The 17,939-nt window shown below is 38.8% G+C and overlaps 1 protein-coding gene across 2 annotated transcripts in view; it reads left to right on the forward strand.

Annotated features, from left to right (window-relative positions):
• znf423 (zinc finger protein 423) overlaps positions 1-17,939 on the forward strand; it is a 406,985-nt gene that overhangs the window by 72,578 nt on the left and 316,468 nt on the right. For both annotated transcript variants that reach the window (XM_062036135.1, XM_062036134.1), the window contains exon 3: positions 15,178-15,375. In XM_062036135.1, the coding sequence (XP_061892119.1) occupies positions 15,178-15,375 (198 nt within the window). The remainder of the gene's footprint in view (positions 1-15,177; positions 15,376-17,939) is intronic.

The raw sequence follows: 17,939 nt of genomic DNA on the forward strand, positions 1-17,939 counted from the left end.
GAACCACTGAACTAGAATATAAAACATGTTTTCAGTTATTTCACCTTTTTTTGTTAAGTACATAAATCCTCATGTGTTCATTCATAGTTTTGATGCTTTCGGTGACAATCTACAATGTAAATAGTAGGGATGTCCGATAATGGCTTTTTGCCGATATCCGATATTCCGATATTGTCCAACTCTTTAATTACCGATACCGATATCAACCGATATATGCAGTCGTGGAATTAACACATTATAATGCCTATTTTGGACAACCAGGTATGGTGAAGATAAGGTACTTTTTAAAAAAAATTGTAAAATAAGATAAATAAATTAAAAACATTTTCTTGAATAAAAAAGAAAGTACAACAATATAAAAAAACAATTACATAGAAACTAGTAATGAATAAAAATGAGTAAAATTAACTGTTAAAGGTTAGTACTATTAGTGGAGCAGCAGCACGCACAATCATGTGTGCTTACGGACTGTATCCCTTGCAGACTGTATTGATATATATTGATATATAATGTAGGAACCAGAATATTAATAACAGAAAGAAACAACCCTTTTGTGTGAATGAGTGTAAATGCGGGAGGTTTTTTGGGTTGGTGCACTAATTGTAAGTGTATCTTGTGTTTTTTATGTTGATTTAATAAAAAAACAAAAAAAAACAAAAAAAAAAACGATATCGATAATAAAAAAAACGATACCGATCATTTCCGATATTACATTTTAACGCATATATCGGCCGATAATATTGGCAGGCCGATATTATCGGACATCCCTAGTAAATAGTCATGAAAAAAAAGAAAACGCATTGAATGAGAAGGTGCGTTCTGGACCAAAAATCCCTTCATATTCTCTACTGCTCACGAGTGTTACCATATCTGAGCTACTGTGTAGAAATATGGGGAAATAATTACAAAGTACACTTCATTCATTAACGGTGTTACAAAAAAGATCAGTTAGAATAATACATAATGTTGGATATAGACAACATACAAACCCTTTATTTATTGAATCAAAAATACTGAAATTCCACGACATAGTGAATTTGCAAAATTTTTGCACAAAGCAAACTATAACCTGCTACCCAAGAATATACAACAATTCTTCTCAAAAAAAGAGGAGAAATATAATCTTAGAGAAAAACGTAATTTAAAACATTTGTATGCACGTACAACACTTAAGACCTTCAGTATATCAATATGTGGAATTAAATGATGGAATGGATTAAGCAAAGCAATCAAACAATGTACTAATATGATCCACTTCAAGAAACTCTTCACACTTAAAGTGTTTACAAAGTACAAAGAAGAAGAACCATGACAAACATTCTCAATTTATTTCATCCATCCATTCATTAATTCTTAAAGTAATCTTACTTATCTTATCATATGAAATATGACTTACTTCAATAATTATTATTATTACATTTTTACTATTATTTATTTATTTATTTTTATTGTGATTACTTATGGAGTTTATTGTGAATAAATTGTGAACAGGAAGTGAACAAAAAGTTTTAGCAACTGTTATGTAAATAAAAAGGGGTGGGATTAAATAAGCTCTGCTTCTTCCTACTCCTTTTCGAACATGTTGAAAAGAGAAACTGGAAATTGTGATGTATCATGTTGTATGCATGCATGTTCCAAATAACCTCAAACTCATCTACTGGTCACTGGTCACACTTATCGAGAGAATGCCAAGAGTGTGCAAAGCAGTAATCCGAGCAAAGGGTGGCTATTTTGAAGAAACTAGAATATAAAACATGTTTTCAGTTGTTTCACCTTTTCTTTTGTTAAGTACATAACTCCACATGTGTTCATTCATAGTTTTGATGCCTTCAGTGACAATCTACAATGTAAATAGTCATGAAAATAAAGAAAGCGCATTGAATGAGAAGGTGCGTTCCAAACTTTTGGTCTGTACTGTATGAACGCTTTTCTGGCGTTTTGTGTTCTCGCCCACGGGGCAAAATGTGACAATCCCATGTAAGAGAGGCAGGGTTGAAGGTCTGCAGTGGGCAGCGTGTGTGTGATAAATACTAGCTGACACTGGTTGCATGTGTGTGAAGACACATCAATGCAGTCGGTGGGCTTACGGTGCAGGTTTGATTTGAACATCACAGCTTGTTGTTGGTGGCCCCGCTGAAGGTGCTCGCTGCAGCCAGGTGCCTGCCAATCCAACTACAGCGATGATGTGGAGCAGAATGAAAGCCTTGTGTCGGAGCTGTTTGCTTTCCAAACATTTTGCTGGAAGCTCCACACACACTTTTCCACACCTTTTTGATTCCTCTTTAAGGTCTGCGCAGACATATGCATGTGTGTGTGTGTAGGTGTTTTATGTACACTTGGCCCGGCAGATATCCATCTCCCTGAGCAGCTGTGTGCGACTCAGGCCAAAGTCATACTTCATGGCTGCCAAATCTAACACTTAGATAAGCCCCTCGCACATAGTACTCAATGTTTTATTCCCATTTAGGTCTTAAGACTTTGAAATGCAAAATGAAAGATGTTCCGATCAAAGTTTTATGCTGCCGATTCCGATACCGATCAACATTTAGTGAGATTGTGCCCATACCAATTTATGGTGAGTGCTGCTGACAGTTTAACAATATCAGTACAATATTTAAACTACCGTATTTTTCGGACTATACGTCGCAGTTTTTTTCATAGTTTGGCCGGGGGTGCGACTTATACTCAGGAGCGACTTATGTGTGAAATTATTAACACATTAGCGTAAAATATCAAATAAAATGATTTAGCTCATTCACGTAAGAGACTAGACGTATAAGATTTCATGGGATTTAGCGATTAGGAGTGACAGATTGTTTGGTAAACGTATAGCATGTTCTATATGTTATAGTTATTTGAATGACTCTTACCATAATATGTTACGTTAACATACCAGGCACCTTCTCAGTTGGTTATTTATGCCTCATATAACGTACACTTATTCAGCCTGTTGTTCACTATTCTTTATTTATTTTAAATTGCCTTTCAAATGTCTATTCTTGGTGTTGGCTTTTATCAAATTAATTTCCCCAAAAAATGCGACTTATACTCCAGTGCGACTTATATGTTTTTTTCCTTCTTTATTATGCATTTTCGCCCGGTGCGACTTATACTCCGGAGCGACTTATACTCCGAAAAATACGGTAGTTCCTTATTCTCTTTTATAATATACACTACCGTTCAAAAGTTTGGGGTAACCCAAACAATTTTGTGGAATAGCCTTCATTTCTAAGAACAAGAATAGACGGTCGAGTTTCAGATGAAAGTTCTCTTTTTCTGGCCATTTTGAGCGTTTAATTGACCCCACAAATGTGATGCTCCAGAAACTCAATCTGCTCCAAGGAAGGTCAGTTTTGTAGCTTCTGTAACGAGCTAAAGTGTTTTCAGATGTGTGAACATGATTGCACAAGGGTTTTCTAATCATCAATTAGCCTTCTGAGCCAATGAGCAAACACATTGTACCATTAGAACACTGGATTGATAGTTGCTGGAAATGGGCCTCTATACACCTATGTAGATATTGCACTAAAAACCAGACATTTGCAGCTAGAATAGTCATTTACCACATTAGCAATGTATAGAGTGTATTTATTTAAAGTTAAGACTAGTTTAAAGTTATCTTCATTGAAAAGTACAGTGCTTTTCCTTCAAAAATAAGGACATTTCAATGTGACCCCAAACTATTGAACGGTAGTGTATACTTGTTTGATCAAAACAAAGTCAATAGTTGACAATAACTAAACACAAGCAAAAACTACTATCCACCCCAATATTCTTGGGTTTTTGCCCTCGAAGTTCTCCTGTATCCAGGGAATTATTCCCTGAATTTGCAAATATGAACAAAACCAAAAAAACATATATTTAGAGAAAATAAAAATATAAATCTGATCAAACAAGGGTTGTACGGTATAATACTGGTATATTATCAAGGTACTAATGAATCAAAAATGGTACTATAGTCTGTTTGAAAAGTACCGGTTCGCAATATTTTTTTTTACAGGCATGACGGCCTGTCGTGACATTGCTGGTTTTACGAGCAGATGAGCATGTTCGGCAGCGCACAATCACGGAGTACTTACAAGCAGACACAGTGTGTAGACAGAAAAGGGAGAATGGACGCATTTTGGCTGAAAAAATAACAATAAAGTTGAAGCTATAACACTGAAATGCCCTCAGGAAGAGGTGCTTTAAGACATGGTTAGCTAGTTAGCGGCTAATGTCCAGCCACAATCGGCAGTGTTTTAGCTACTTCTAAATCACTAATCCTCGCCTCCATGGCGACAAACACAGTAAGTTTCTTACGTGTATCATCCCTGCAGGACGAGGAATAGCTAAACATGCTTCACTACACACCGTAGCTCACCGGCGTCACAATGTAAACAAACGCCATGGGTGGATCTACACCTGACATCCACTGTAATGATACTAAGTACAATAGCGTATCTAGTCGACACTACTATGATTGCATCAATATTTTTTATCGTCACAAAATCTTTTTTCTTTTAAAAAAAAATTCATTTTATATTCAAAAACTCGTTCCTGGACACATGAGAACTTGTATGACCCTGTAACTAATTGGTATCGGATCGTTGTGGTATCATCCAAAACTAATGTAAAGTATCAAAACAACAGAAGAATAAGTGATTATTACATTTTAACAGAAGTGTAGATAGAACATGTTAAAATACAAAATAAGCAGATGTTAACAGTAAATGAACACGTAGATTAATAATCAATTTTAACAGCTTGTCCTTTATAATTTTGACAAAATAATAGGTAGATAAATGACACAATAAGTTACTGCATACGTCAGCAGACTAATTAGGAGCATTTGTTTGTTTACTTACTACTAAATGACAAGTTGTCTTGTATGTTCACAATTTTTTAAAAGGACTAAATTGCAATAATAAACATATGTTTAGTGTACCGTAAGATTTTTTTGTTAAAATAAAGCCAATAATGCCATTTTTTGTGGTCCCCTTTATTTAGAAAAGTATCAAAGTATTGAAATACATTTTGGTACCGGTACCAAAATATTGGTATCGAGACAACCCTAAATCAAACTTGTATCGTATACTGATTTCATCGGCGGTCACTCGAACGAGTATGACGATCCTCCTGGTAGGGGTGTATCCCTTTATGATACTACCCTTAAAATCGGCATTACCAATGTACGGTATGGATCGATCCAATCTTCCTCTTACATGTCGTTTACACGTCTGGCTGTGACAATGCTGACACACCAACAGTTGTTATATTATCTATTATATTATCCTATCTCCAGATTCTTATTAATCTACTTGGTAATTTCCTGTTAGTAACCGCTTACTATTCGCTACAACACGCTTCCATCTAAAGTTTTCAAGTTTACCAAGCATTCATTTCTTGGTGTTGTTTAAAGCTAGGTCCACTTAATTATCAGCATGCCTGCACCTGGCTTTGTGTAACATGTTTAGCCTCGTCCTCCAGTGATAATAAGACTTGATAATGACACTTAGGACACTAAGAAATACCGTCTAGTTTATTTGCTGTAATGGAGGTTTTTAAGGCACATGATAATTTTACTTGCTAAATACTTGAATGAAGTCATTTAAACTTGGGTAATGAGACACACACACACACAGATTCTTATGGTACCAACATAACTCCTCCTATGGGCCTAAAGAGCGGTGATTAGTGGGTCTCAGCTGGGCGGGGTTAGGATGCGTAACATCACTCCGCACTGTGGACTCTGCTAATTTACTTCTCTTTATCTAATTACCCAGGGTGTAAACACACACACACACACTGCATATATCATCAGACAACGTGACCTCATTATTTCTGAGGTATTTATTTTTGTACCTGTTCATAAACAGCCATTACCCTCCCGTGACCCAGGTTGATGGCTACAAATTGAACGTTGTCATCTTTTTTTTTGTACATATAAGTGATTTATGTGCCTCACATCTTGCCATTGTATTTGTGTTTCACTGCAGTGGATGTGGAAACATGGAAACCAGTTTACAGCACGCAACAAGCCTGCACCATGGTTAACTTCACGTTTACTCAAACTTCTTTTCGTTGTACTCGTCAGTTAATTCAGTCCATCGGATTTACTTTGCGTCCGAGATGAGACTCACTCTACCGTTGCACGGCTGGAATAAGAATCAGCATGGCTCTTATTTGATGGTGATTTAAGTCAGGGATGTCAAAGTGGTTTTCATTGAGGGCCACATGGCAGTTATGGCTAGCCGCTTGTAACAGTGAATAATGTATGAATTTGCCTCTGGATTTCATTATTAATTATATAAATTGTTTTAAGTAGACTGTCCATTTTACAGTAAAAACATCACATTTATAAAATTTCACTGTAAAATAGTGTTTTTTGGGGGTTTATTTTACAACATTTTACGGTAAATGGAAAAACGGTACCACTGGTTTTTTTTTGGGTGTGGGGGGGGTTTACGGAAAAAGCTGGCAGCTTAGTAGCCAGAATTGTACTATTACATTTACATTGTTTTTTACAATCATAATCATAATCACAAATACTTTAATAATCCCCCCCGACGGGAAATTAAGATTTTCAGCACAATCCCATTCAAGATCAGACAAACATTACAGGGGGACAGAACAGGATCGCTGACGGGTCTGCCAACTTCCGGCGCACCTTACACTACCGTTCAAAAGTTTGGGGTCACCCAAACAATTTTGTGGAATAGCCTTCATTTCTAAGAACAAGAATAGACGTTCGAGTTTCAGATGAAAGTTCTCTTTTTCTGGCCATTTTGAGCGTTTAATTGACCCCACAAATGTGATGCTCCAGAAACTCAATCTGCTCAAAGGAAGGTCAGTTTTGTAGCTTCTGTAACGAGCTAAAGTGTTTTCAGATGTGTGAACATGATTGCACAAGGGTTTTCTAATAATCAATTAGCCTTCTGAGCCAATGAGCAAACACATTGTACCATTAGAACACTGGAGTGATAGTTGCTGGAAATGGGCCTCTATACACCTACACTACCGTTCAAAAGTTTGGGGTCACATTGAAATGTCCTTATTTTTGAAGGAAAAGCACTGTACTTTTCAATAAAGATAACTTTAAACTAGTCTTAACTTGAAAGAAATACACTCTATACATTGCTAATGTGGTAAATGACTATTCTAGCTGCAAATGTCTGCTTTTTGGTGCAATATCTACATAGGTGTATAGAGGCCCATTTCCAGCAACTATCACTCCAGTGTTCTAATGGTACAATGTGTTTGCTCATTGGCTCAGAAGGCTAATTGATGATTAGAAAACCCTTGTGCAATCATGTTCACACATCTGAACATGATTGCTGAGCTACAAAACTGACCTTCCTTTGAGCAGATTGAGTTTCTGGAGCATCACATTTGTGGGGTTAATTAAATGCTCAAAATGGCCAGAAAAAGAGAACTTTCATCTGAAACTCCACAGTCTATTCTTGTTCTTAGAAATGAAGGCTATTCCACAAAATTCTTTGGGTGACCCCAAACTTTTGAACGGTAGTGTATGTAGATATTGCACCAAAAACCAGACATTTGCAGCTAGAATAGTCATTTACCACATTAGCAATGTATAGAGTGTATTTTTTTAAAGTTAAGACTAGTTTAAAGTTATCTTCATTGAAAAGTACAGTGCTTTTCCTTCAAAAATAAGGACATTTCAATGTGACCCCAAACTTTTGATCGGTACTGTACAAAAAAGGTGAGGGTGGGGGGCGAGAAAAAAAATATTCAGTCTAAGCCCGGGCCCCTGGAGAGGGGGTCCAGACTGAGGCCAAGGGGGAAAAAAACTCACAGCCATAGCACACATAAACGTGTAAGAGGGAAACATCTAAGAACACAAAGGACATTAAAAGAGCAGAGCTGGTGCAACCAGCCACAAACAACAACAACAAAACATATACACTGTGGTGGCCTCTGCCGTGTTCCACGTGGTGGGGGGGGGGAGCATGGCCAGAGACAGGAGCAGACCCAACAAAGCAACCAATCACTCTATCACAAAAAAACAAGAGTTGTAGAAATTATTGGAAACTCAAGACAGCCGTGAGATTTTATTCTTTACAAGTGTATGTAAACTTTTGATCGCGACTGTATACACACAAAAACCCAAGTACTGCTAAAGATTCGAGGAAAGACGAAGGGATTCTAAATGGTGACACACACACACACACACACACACACACACACACACACACACACACACACACACACACACACACACACACACACACACACACACACACACACACACACACACACACACACACACACACACACACACACACACACACACACACACACTCTCACACTCACAGACGCAGAAACATTAAGTTGCTCCTGGGGTGTGAGGGAGATGGTTTCATCTGGCTCATCCCACAGTTGCCATGACAGCAGGTTGTGTTGGCATGCACTAGATTTGGCACTGCCCTCACCTCTGGCATCGCAAACCCATGCTGTGTGTGTGTGTGTGTGTGTGTGTGTGTGTGTGTGTGTGTGTGTGTGTGTGTGTGTGTGTGTGTGTGTGTGTGTGTGTGTGTGTGTGTGTGTGTGTGTGTGTGTGTGTGTAAACAGCCTTTTATCTACTGTATGCACGTATGAGTTTCAACACCAAATCCACATATCCATCATACTGTATGCTTATTTGGTGCAAACATTTCTGTGCATTTGACATCATTTTTCCACCCAAGCATTAACATTCATACACTCACTGACAATAAATGTATCATAACAGCTGTACGATGTGAATTTGTGCAGGTGTTTATTTATTTAAGTCCTCTACAACGTGTTCATTATTGTGTGTATTTTTGTGTAAACGTGAACATGCATGTGTTTGTGTGTACAATGTCAGCTTCTTCTCCCCCGGCCAGACGGTGCTCTCACCACTGGACAGATGGCCAGCACCCTCCTTCTCCTCCTCATCCCCATCCCTTCATCCAGCACTCCTTCTCTCCCTCCATCACTAATTTCCTCTCCCAATGCACACCATCACCACAGTCCCTCGCTCCCCACCTCCCAGCATCCCTGCTTCCCATCACACCTCTCCATAATAAATTAGTCTGAAATAGATTTGCTGGAGTTGGACGATGTGGTGTTTTTACCTTGCTTATACTCCACTTTAATAGACAACATATTCAAAATTAAAGCTGCAAGCAGCATTGGACGGGTCCGCCTTTTGGCAGGTGCTAGTCCTAGGTGTCCCAATACTTTTGTCCAGTGGTAGTCCTGAGTGAGACCTACATAGAGGTTTTTGTTTCGTGTCTCTACGATATTCGTACTGGGAGTTAGAGGAAGTTGTGTCTGAGTTCACATTGTCATTATAGGGTATTGTGTGTAGAATTTTGAGGACAAAGAAGGAATAATTGCATTTTCGTTGTCATTTTTGGCACCGGAGCAACTTTAGTGCTGCGGGTCTTTGAAGGCTCGTAAAATCAAAACGGTAGCACGTATCAAAGATCCGTACAGACAGTTTAATCAGAAGGGTTCAATCTCTCTCCTGTAGCAGTTTGAAGCCGAAACGACAAACGCGCTCAGAGGAGATAACGTTTGATGTTTGGTGACCGGTTGTAACAAAAATTTTGTTTTGAAGGAGGAATAGCAAACTTCCTGTTGATTTTTGCTGAAGGATGTTAATCTATGAAATGTAGGTCTAGGCGAGACCTACATAGAGGTATTTGTTTCATGTCTCTAAGACGTTCCTACCGGAAGTTACAAGCAGTTTTGTCTGAGTTTTCCTCTGAGGAGCAGTTTTTTCTCGTTTTTTTTCAAAAATTATGTAGAGCACAATTGTGAGTTTTGGGGTTCGGTTTTTTTTTAGATCTTAAATTCCACCAGTCCCAATGTGTGTGAGAAGTTTGGTGAGTTTTGAAGTATTTTAAGGGGGTCAAATTAGAGGTCAAGGACGTAAAAAGGAGTGTTTTTAGTACATTTTTGTCTAAAATGGGAAATTGCCAACTTCCTGTTGGTTTTTGCCCGATGATGTGAAATTACGAATTGTACATACTGGTTTTTGTTTCATGTCTCTACGACCTTCCTAGTGGGAGTTAGAGTCAGTTCTCTTCCTAGGGGGCGCTAGAGCGCAATTGTGATTTTTGGGGTTTGGTTTTTTGACTATGTGGGCTGGACTTCTTTTCGAATGTGTGTAAAAAAATTTGGTGAGTTTTGAAGCATGTTAAGGGGGGCAAAGTAGTGCGCAACGGTGCGGAAGAATAATAATAAAACCTTACAATTACAATAGGTTCCTTTGTAACCAGTACAAAGGACTCCCTGGGGGAGTCCTTTGTACTGGTTACAGGGCGGACCCTAATAAGACTTTCTCTGAACCAGTAACAATGGTATTGGGGTGAAACTCCATATTCATTAATAAATCAATCAGTGGTCAATAAAGACTACATTGTCGTCCTTGAATTTAAATTTCTCATCTTACCAAGACATTAGAGGCCTACTGAAATGAATTTTTTTTATTTAAACGGGGATAGCAGATCTATTCTATGTGTCATACTTGATCATTTCGCGATATTGCCATATTTTTGCTGAAAGGATTTAGTATAGAACAACGACGATAAAGATTGCAACTTTTGGTATCTGATAAAAAAAAGGCTTGCACCTACCGGAAGTAGCGTGACGTAGTCAGTTGAACATACACGCAAAGTTCCCTATTGTTTACAATGATGGCCGCATGAAGTGAGAGAGATTCGGACCGAGAAAGCGACAATTTCCCCATTAATTTGAGCGAGGATGAAAGATTTGTGGATGAGTAAAGTGCAAGTGAAGGACTAGAGGGGAGTTGAAGCTATTCAGATAGGGAAGATGCTGTGAGAGCCGGGGGTGACCTGATATTCAGCTGGGAATGACTACAACAGTAAATAAACACAAGACATATATATACTCTATTAGCCACAACACAACCAGGCTTATATTTAATATGCCACAAATTAATCCTGCATAAAAACACCTGCGTGTTTGTTATGCTAGCTCCTAGCTCCTCTGCTAGCTCCTAGCTCCATAGAACACGCCAATACAATTCAAACACCTGATCAACACACACAATCACTCAGCCCAAAAGACAGTTTACCTAACCCAAGGTTCATAAAGCTTATATATTTTTAAAAAGTTACGTACGTGACGCGCACATACGGTCAAGTTATCGAATGTTTAGCAGCCAAGGCTGCATACTCACGGTACCTGATATTCAGCTGGGAATGACTACAACAGTAAATAAACACAAGACATATATATACTCTATTAGCCACAACACAACCAGGCTTATATTTAATATGCCACAAATTAATCCTGCATAATAACACCTGCGTGTTTGTTATGCTAGCTCCTAGCTCCTCTGCTAGCTCCTAGCTCCATAGAACACGCCAATACAATTCAAACACCCGATCAACACACACAATCACTCAGCCCAAAAGACCGTTCACCTAACCCAAGGTTCATAAAGCTTATATATTTTTAAAAAGTTACGTACGTGACGCGCACGTACGGTACGGTACGTGTTATGCTAGCTCCTAGCTCCTCTGCTAGCTCCTAGCTCCATAGAACACGCCAATACAATTCAAACACATGATCAACACACACAATCACTCAGCCCAAAAGACCGTTCACCTAACCCAAGGTTCATAAAGCTTATATATTTAAAAAAAGTTACGTACATACGCAAAAAAAAGCCAAAGCTGCATACTCACAGTAGCACGTCTGCGTCTTTGTCATCCAAATCAAAGTAATCCTGGTAAGAGTCTGTGTTGTCCCAGTTCTCTACAGGCGTCTGTGTATCCAAATCAAAAGTCCTCCTGGTTAGAGTCTCTGTTATCCGAGTTCTTCCATCTTGACTGCATCTTTCGGGAATGTAAACAAAGAAGCGCCGGCTGTGTACTGTTGTGGCTGACTACGTTCGAAAAATACGTCCATTTCGCACCGACAACTTTCTTCTTTGCTTGCTTAGCTTCCTTCTCCATAATGCAATGAACATGATTGAAACAGATTCACGAACACAGATGTCCAGAATACTGTGGAATTATGAAATGAAAACAGAGCGTTTTCGTATCGGCTTCAATGTGGAAGGCATACCCGTGTTCGCCGGGTTACGTCACACGCATACGTCATCCTCAGAGGCGTTTCGAACCGGAAGTTTAGCGGCAAATTTAAAATGTCACTTTATAAGTTAACCCGGCCGTATTGGCATGTGTTATAATGTTAAGATTTCATCATTGATATATAAACTATCAGACTGCGTGGTCGGTAGTAGTGGGTTTCAGTAGGCCTTTAGGTTACTCTATTTTCAGGACTATAGAGCGCACCACTTACTAAATTTTAGAATAAAACACGTTTTTTTGTATATTAGCTGCAACAGATTATAAGCCGCAAATATATACGTTAGGAAATGAGTTATTTACACAGAAAGATTTTGTCAATTTTCATTTACCGTATTTTTCGGACTATAAGTCGCAGTTTTTTTTCATAGTGCGACTTATACTCAGGAGCGACTTATGTGTGAAATTATTAACATATTACCGTAAAATATCAAATAATAATATTTAGCTCATTCACGTAAGAGACTAGACGTATAAGATTTCATGGGATTTAGCGATTAGGAGTGACAGATTGTTTGGTAAACGTATAGCATGTTCTATATGTTATAGTTATTTGAATGACTCTTACCATAATATGTTACGTTAACATACCATTTGGTTATTTATGCCTCATATAACGTACACTTATTCAGCCTGTTGTTCACTATTCTTTATTTATTTTAAATTGCCTTTCAAATGTCTATTCTTGGTGTTGGCTTTTATCAAATACATTTCCCCAAAAAATGCGACTTAACGCGGCAGTAAAACGGATAAACAAAAAAACAGAAGTCATCATCATGGACCGACTAGCTGCGGAAGCTAGCTTTCCAATTAGCTAAACAGACTCAATAACTCCACGGTGACGTTTTGGTGAATTTACTGATTAAGTTGTGAAGCGAATATGTTTATATAGCACTTTTCTCTAGTGACTCAAAGTGCTTTACATAGTGAAACCCATTATCTAAGTTACATTTTTAAACCAGTGTGGGTGGCACTGTGAGCAAGCGGGTGAAGTGTCTTGCCCAAGGACACGACAGCTGTGACTAGGATGGCAGAAGCGGGGATCGAACCTAGAACCCTCAGGTTGCTGACACGGCCGCTCTACCAAACGAGCTACGCTGCCCCGTTAAACTCAAACAATACAAAAAAAAAGGCCATTGTAAGTTAATATTACTAACAGACATCAGTAAATGTGTTGACATCTTAGTCAATGCTAACGATGCTAACTTGATTACATTACGATAGCACTTACAAATATGCATGAAAACACTACTATCAAACATGTGAGAGTTTAGTAAGTTTGAATAGTTGTAGTTATATTGTAAAACTTACAAACATTGCTTGGAGTGCTGAATGAAGAAACCGACTAGAAGACGGAACATCACTTGTACTTCCGGTTCATGGCACTAAACCTAAGGAAACATTTTAAACATTCAACCCACACCGCCTGCAGTGAGCGAACTTATCCGTAATATGGCACCATAGCACAAACAATAACACACCTTTTCGTTTTAACTATTGTTTAATACAAAACTTAATGGCCGTCAGCGAAGACAATTTCATAAATTAGCCGCACCATTTTATAAGCCGCAGGGTACAAAGCGTAGGAAAAAAAGAGCTTCTGATAGTCCAGAAAATACGGTGTATTGTATGTAGGGATGTTATCGGCCGATAAATGCGTTAAAATGTAATATCGGAAATTATCGGTATCGGTTTTTTTATTATCTGTATCGTTTTTTTTTTTTAATTTTTATTTTTATTTTTTATTAAATCAACATAAAAAACACAAGATACACTTACAATTAGTGCACCAACCCAAAAAACCTCCCTCCCCCCCATTTCTTTCTGTTATCAATATTCTGGTTCTTACATTATATATCAATATATATCAATACAGTCTGCAAGGGATACAGTCCGTAAGCACACATGATTGTGCGTGCTGCTGCTCCACTAATAGTACTAACCTTTAACAGTTGATTTTACTCATTTTCATTAATTACTAGTTTCTATGTAACTGTTTTTATATTGTTTTACTTTCTTTTTTATTCAAGAATTTTTTATTTATTTAGTTATCTTATTTTATTATGTTTTTTAAAAAGTACCTTATCTTCACCATACCTGGTTGTCCAAATTAGGCATAATAATGTGTTAATTCCACGACTGCATATATCGGTTGATATCGGTATCGGTAATTAAAGAGTTGGACAATATCGGCATATCGGATATCGGCAAAAAGCCATTATCGGACATCCCTAATTGTATGCTTCCAACTTTGTAGGATTAGTTTGGTGAAGTTCCTTCTAGAACACATAAATAATAATCCATGTTTGGCCTGCTATTCCAATACAAACCAGCATTAATTCAATCCAGCTCAAGTCGCCTTTCAATTAATTACCTTCTTTCTTTTTTTAAATAGAAAAAAAATGGATAGATTCTTGTCTCCCCTCCCAGTGTCGTCAGTGTCGGTCCTAATGGAATCTCAGCGTTTATAATGTGATAATAAGGTGTGAAAATGGAGACACAATAGAGCAGAGTGCATTGGGCCGACGCAAACCTCCACCGGTCCGCTCACACATGACTACCACGCACACACACACACGGGCGTTGACACTTGGTATGTCACGTCGCGTGTTGAATGCTGCGCAAATACAGTATTGCAATTCAATCAGCTTGCACAAAGTGTAGAACATTATATGGTGGAGCCCTGAAAGTACAGTTTATGTATACTCCGCAACAGGAAGTAATTTAAAAAGACAGGTGGAATGACAGAAAATAATGCATCAACGTGTCACACATTAAACAAGGTGACTGCATTTAGAAAGGGAATTCAGTTTTTACAAAAATGTATTGACTGATGATGCGCGATGTTTTTTTTTTTGAAGCCGATACTGATAACTTCCTGTTTCCTATCAAAGCTTTTTTTGTGTTAACATTTTATGGTGTGTGTCTTAATCATTGGTCAAATGATTACCCGTGCACCCTGACTGTACAAACAACACAATACAATACAGTTATGATCATAGCAAGCTTGTTCTGCCATCTAAAAAAAGAAATGCATTGTTAATGAATAATCAGCCCTGATGATGCTGTGTTTCGTCCTCAGAAGTCCCGGCATCGGGCAAAGCGGCCGAGCCTAAAGTCGGTCATGGAGCTGCTGCCGAGGACGGAGACCAATTGGAGCATGGCGACCGTGAGGACGACGAGCTCGATGATGACTCCATCTTCACCTGCGACAACTGTCAGCAGGACTTTGACTGTTTGGCCGAGCTCACCGAGCACAGAACCAACCACTGTCCAGCAGGTTAGATTTGTTTGTTTTGTCGGTCCTCAAATCCCCACAACGGCGTATTTGTGTGTATAAGTGTTAGCTGTGTACAATAACAATACAACATGCCCCTGCCCTTTTTCTTCTTTTTTTTTAAACATCTTTCTATCTCAAAGGTCAGTGAAACATTTTATGGATCAAAAAAGAACCCACAACACACACACATGCATACATACATACCGTATTTTCCGCACCATAAGCCGCCCCGTGTTGTAAGCCGCACCTTCAATGAATGGCATATTTCAAAACTTTTGTTTACCTGTTAGCCGCCCCGTGCTATTAGCCGCACCTACGCTACGCTAAAGGGAATGTCAAAAAAACAGTCAGATAGGTCAGTCAAACTTGAATAATATATCACAAACCAGCGTTCTAACAACTCTGTTCACTCCCAAAATGTAATGTGCAAATGTGCAATCACAAAAATAGTAACACTCAAAATAGTGCAGAGCAATAGCAACATCAATAACTCAACGTTGCTCACACGTTAGTGTCACACAACACACAAAATAAACATTTAAAGCTCACTTTCTGAAGTTATTACTCATCCACAAATCCCTCGGATTATTTTTCTTCGGTGTGCTTCACTTGTTTTTTGACACCATCCGTGATGTGCATACAGTCATAGATCAACAGGGACGGAGCTGCGTAAAAAAAGTCACCCGGTCTCTTCGCTCATCTTTTCTTCAGCCATCCATCCCTTCGAGTTAGCTTTTATGATGACGCCGGCTGGAAAGTTCTCTTTTGGCAAGGTCTTCCTTTTGAATATCGCCGTGGGTGGAAGTTTCTGGCCGTTAGCATGGCAAGCTAGAACCACGGTGAAGGACGACTTCTCATTCCCTGTGGTGCGAATATTCACCGTACGTGTTCCCGTTGTATCCACATGAATATCAAAAGTCAGTGGAACCTTGTACGCGTGTCTCTTAGTAGGAGACATTTTGTGGTCTTTACAGAAACACACAAATGAAATGAAATATCCGCGCGCTTCTTCTTCTACGGGGGCGGGTGCTCACCTTGGCGGTTGCTTACAGTAGAAGAAGAAGCGCTTCCTCTTCTACGGGGGCGGTTGCTTACCGTAGAAGAAGAAGCGCTTCCTCTTTTACGGGGAAAAAAGATGGCGGCTGTTTACCGTAGTTGCGAGACCTAAACTTTATGAAAATAAATATTAATATTAATCCATATATAAGGCGCACCGGGTTATAAGCCGCACTGTCAGCTTTTGAGAAAAATTGTGGTTTTTAGGTGCGGCTTATGGTGCGGAAAATACGGTACATATATACACACAAGCTGTTATTAGTACTGATGTAATTACCCTATTTTTTGGACTATAAGTCGCAGTTTTTTTCATACTTTGGCCGGGGGTGCGACTTATACTCAGGAGCGACTTATGTGTGAAATGATTAACACATTAGCGTAAAATATCAAATAATATTATGTAGCTCATTCACGTAAGAGACTAGACGTATAAGATTTCATGGGATTTAGCGATTAGGAGTGACAGATTGTTTGGTAAACGTATAGCATGTTCTATATGACATAGTTATTTGAATGACTCTTACCATAATATGTTACGTTAACATACCAGGCACGTTCTCAGTTGGTTATTTATGCCTCATATAACGTACACTTATTCAGCCTGTTGTTCACTATTCTTTATTTTAAATTGCCTTTCAAATGTCTATTCTTGGTGTTGGCTTTTATCAAATACATTTCCCCCAAAATGCGACTTATACTCCAGTGCGACTTATATATGTTTTTTTCCTTCTTTACTATGCATTTTCGGCCGGTGCGACTTATACTCCGAAAAATACGGTAATGGAGAACCTAAAAAGAACGCGGCGGGGGCATCTGGTTCCTACAGATTAATCCAATTGCTCACTTAACAAGCCATCACACTCACGCGCGCACACACGCACACACTTTTTTACAGGCTGCAAAACGGTCTGCTGCCTCCGAGCGTCTGAGAGCGTGTTTACTTTGATATAGGGATGAAGAAATGTGAAGGGAGGGGGGGGGGGCTTTGTTTGAACTGGTAAAGATGGTGTTTTTACAGAGTGTGTATTGTGACGTAAGACCCCTCAGAAACCTTGTATTCACCTGCTGCTTCAGCAGATAGAAGCACATGTTGCACATCCAGTCAGGAAGACAGTTTTTTACAGGGGCAAGCAACATATCATTTTCAATGTTTAAATGTGTGTATTAGGGTTGGACGGTATACCCGTACTGGTATAATGTCACGTAACTAATGAATCAAAAACGGTACTATACTCTGTTTGAAAAGTACCGGTTCCCGGTTCTGCTGGTTTTACGAGCAGAGGAGCATGTTCGGCAGCGCACAATCACAGAGTACTTACAAGCAGACAAGGTGTGTAGACCGAAAAGGGAGAATGGATGCATGTTGGCTTAAAAACTAAAGATAAAGGTGAAGTTATAACTAGAGATGATGTTTGATAAGGAATTATCGAGTTCGAGCCTATTATCGAATCCTCTTATCGAACCGATTCCTTATCGATTCTCTTATCGAGTCCAGATAGGTTGTTGTA

Source organism: Entelurus aequoreus, linkage group LG24 (assembly GCF_033978785.1).
Source record: "Entelurus aequoreus isolate RoL-2023_Sb linkage group LG24, RoL_Eaeq_v1.1, whole genome shotgun sequence".
Taxonomy (NCBI): Eukaryota; Metazoa; Chordata; class Actinopteri; order Syngnathiformes; family Syngnathidae; genus Entelurus; species Entelurus aequoreus.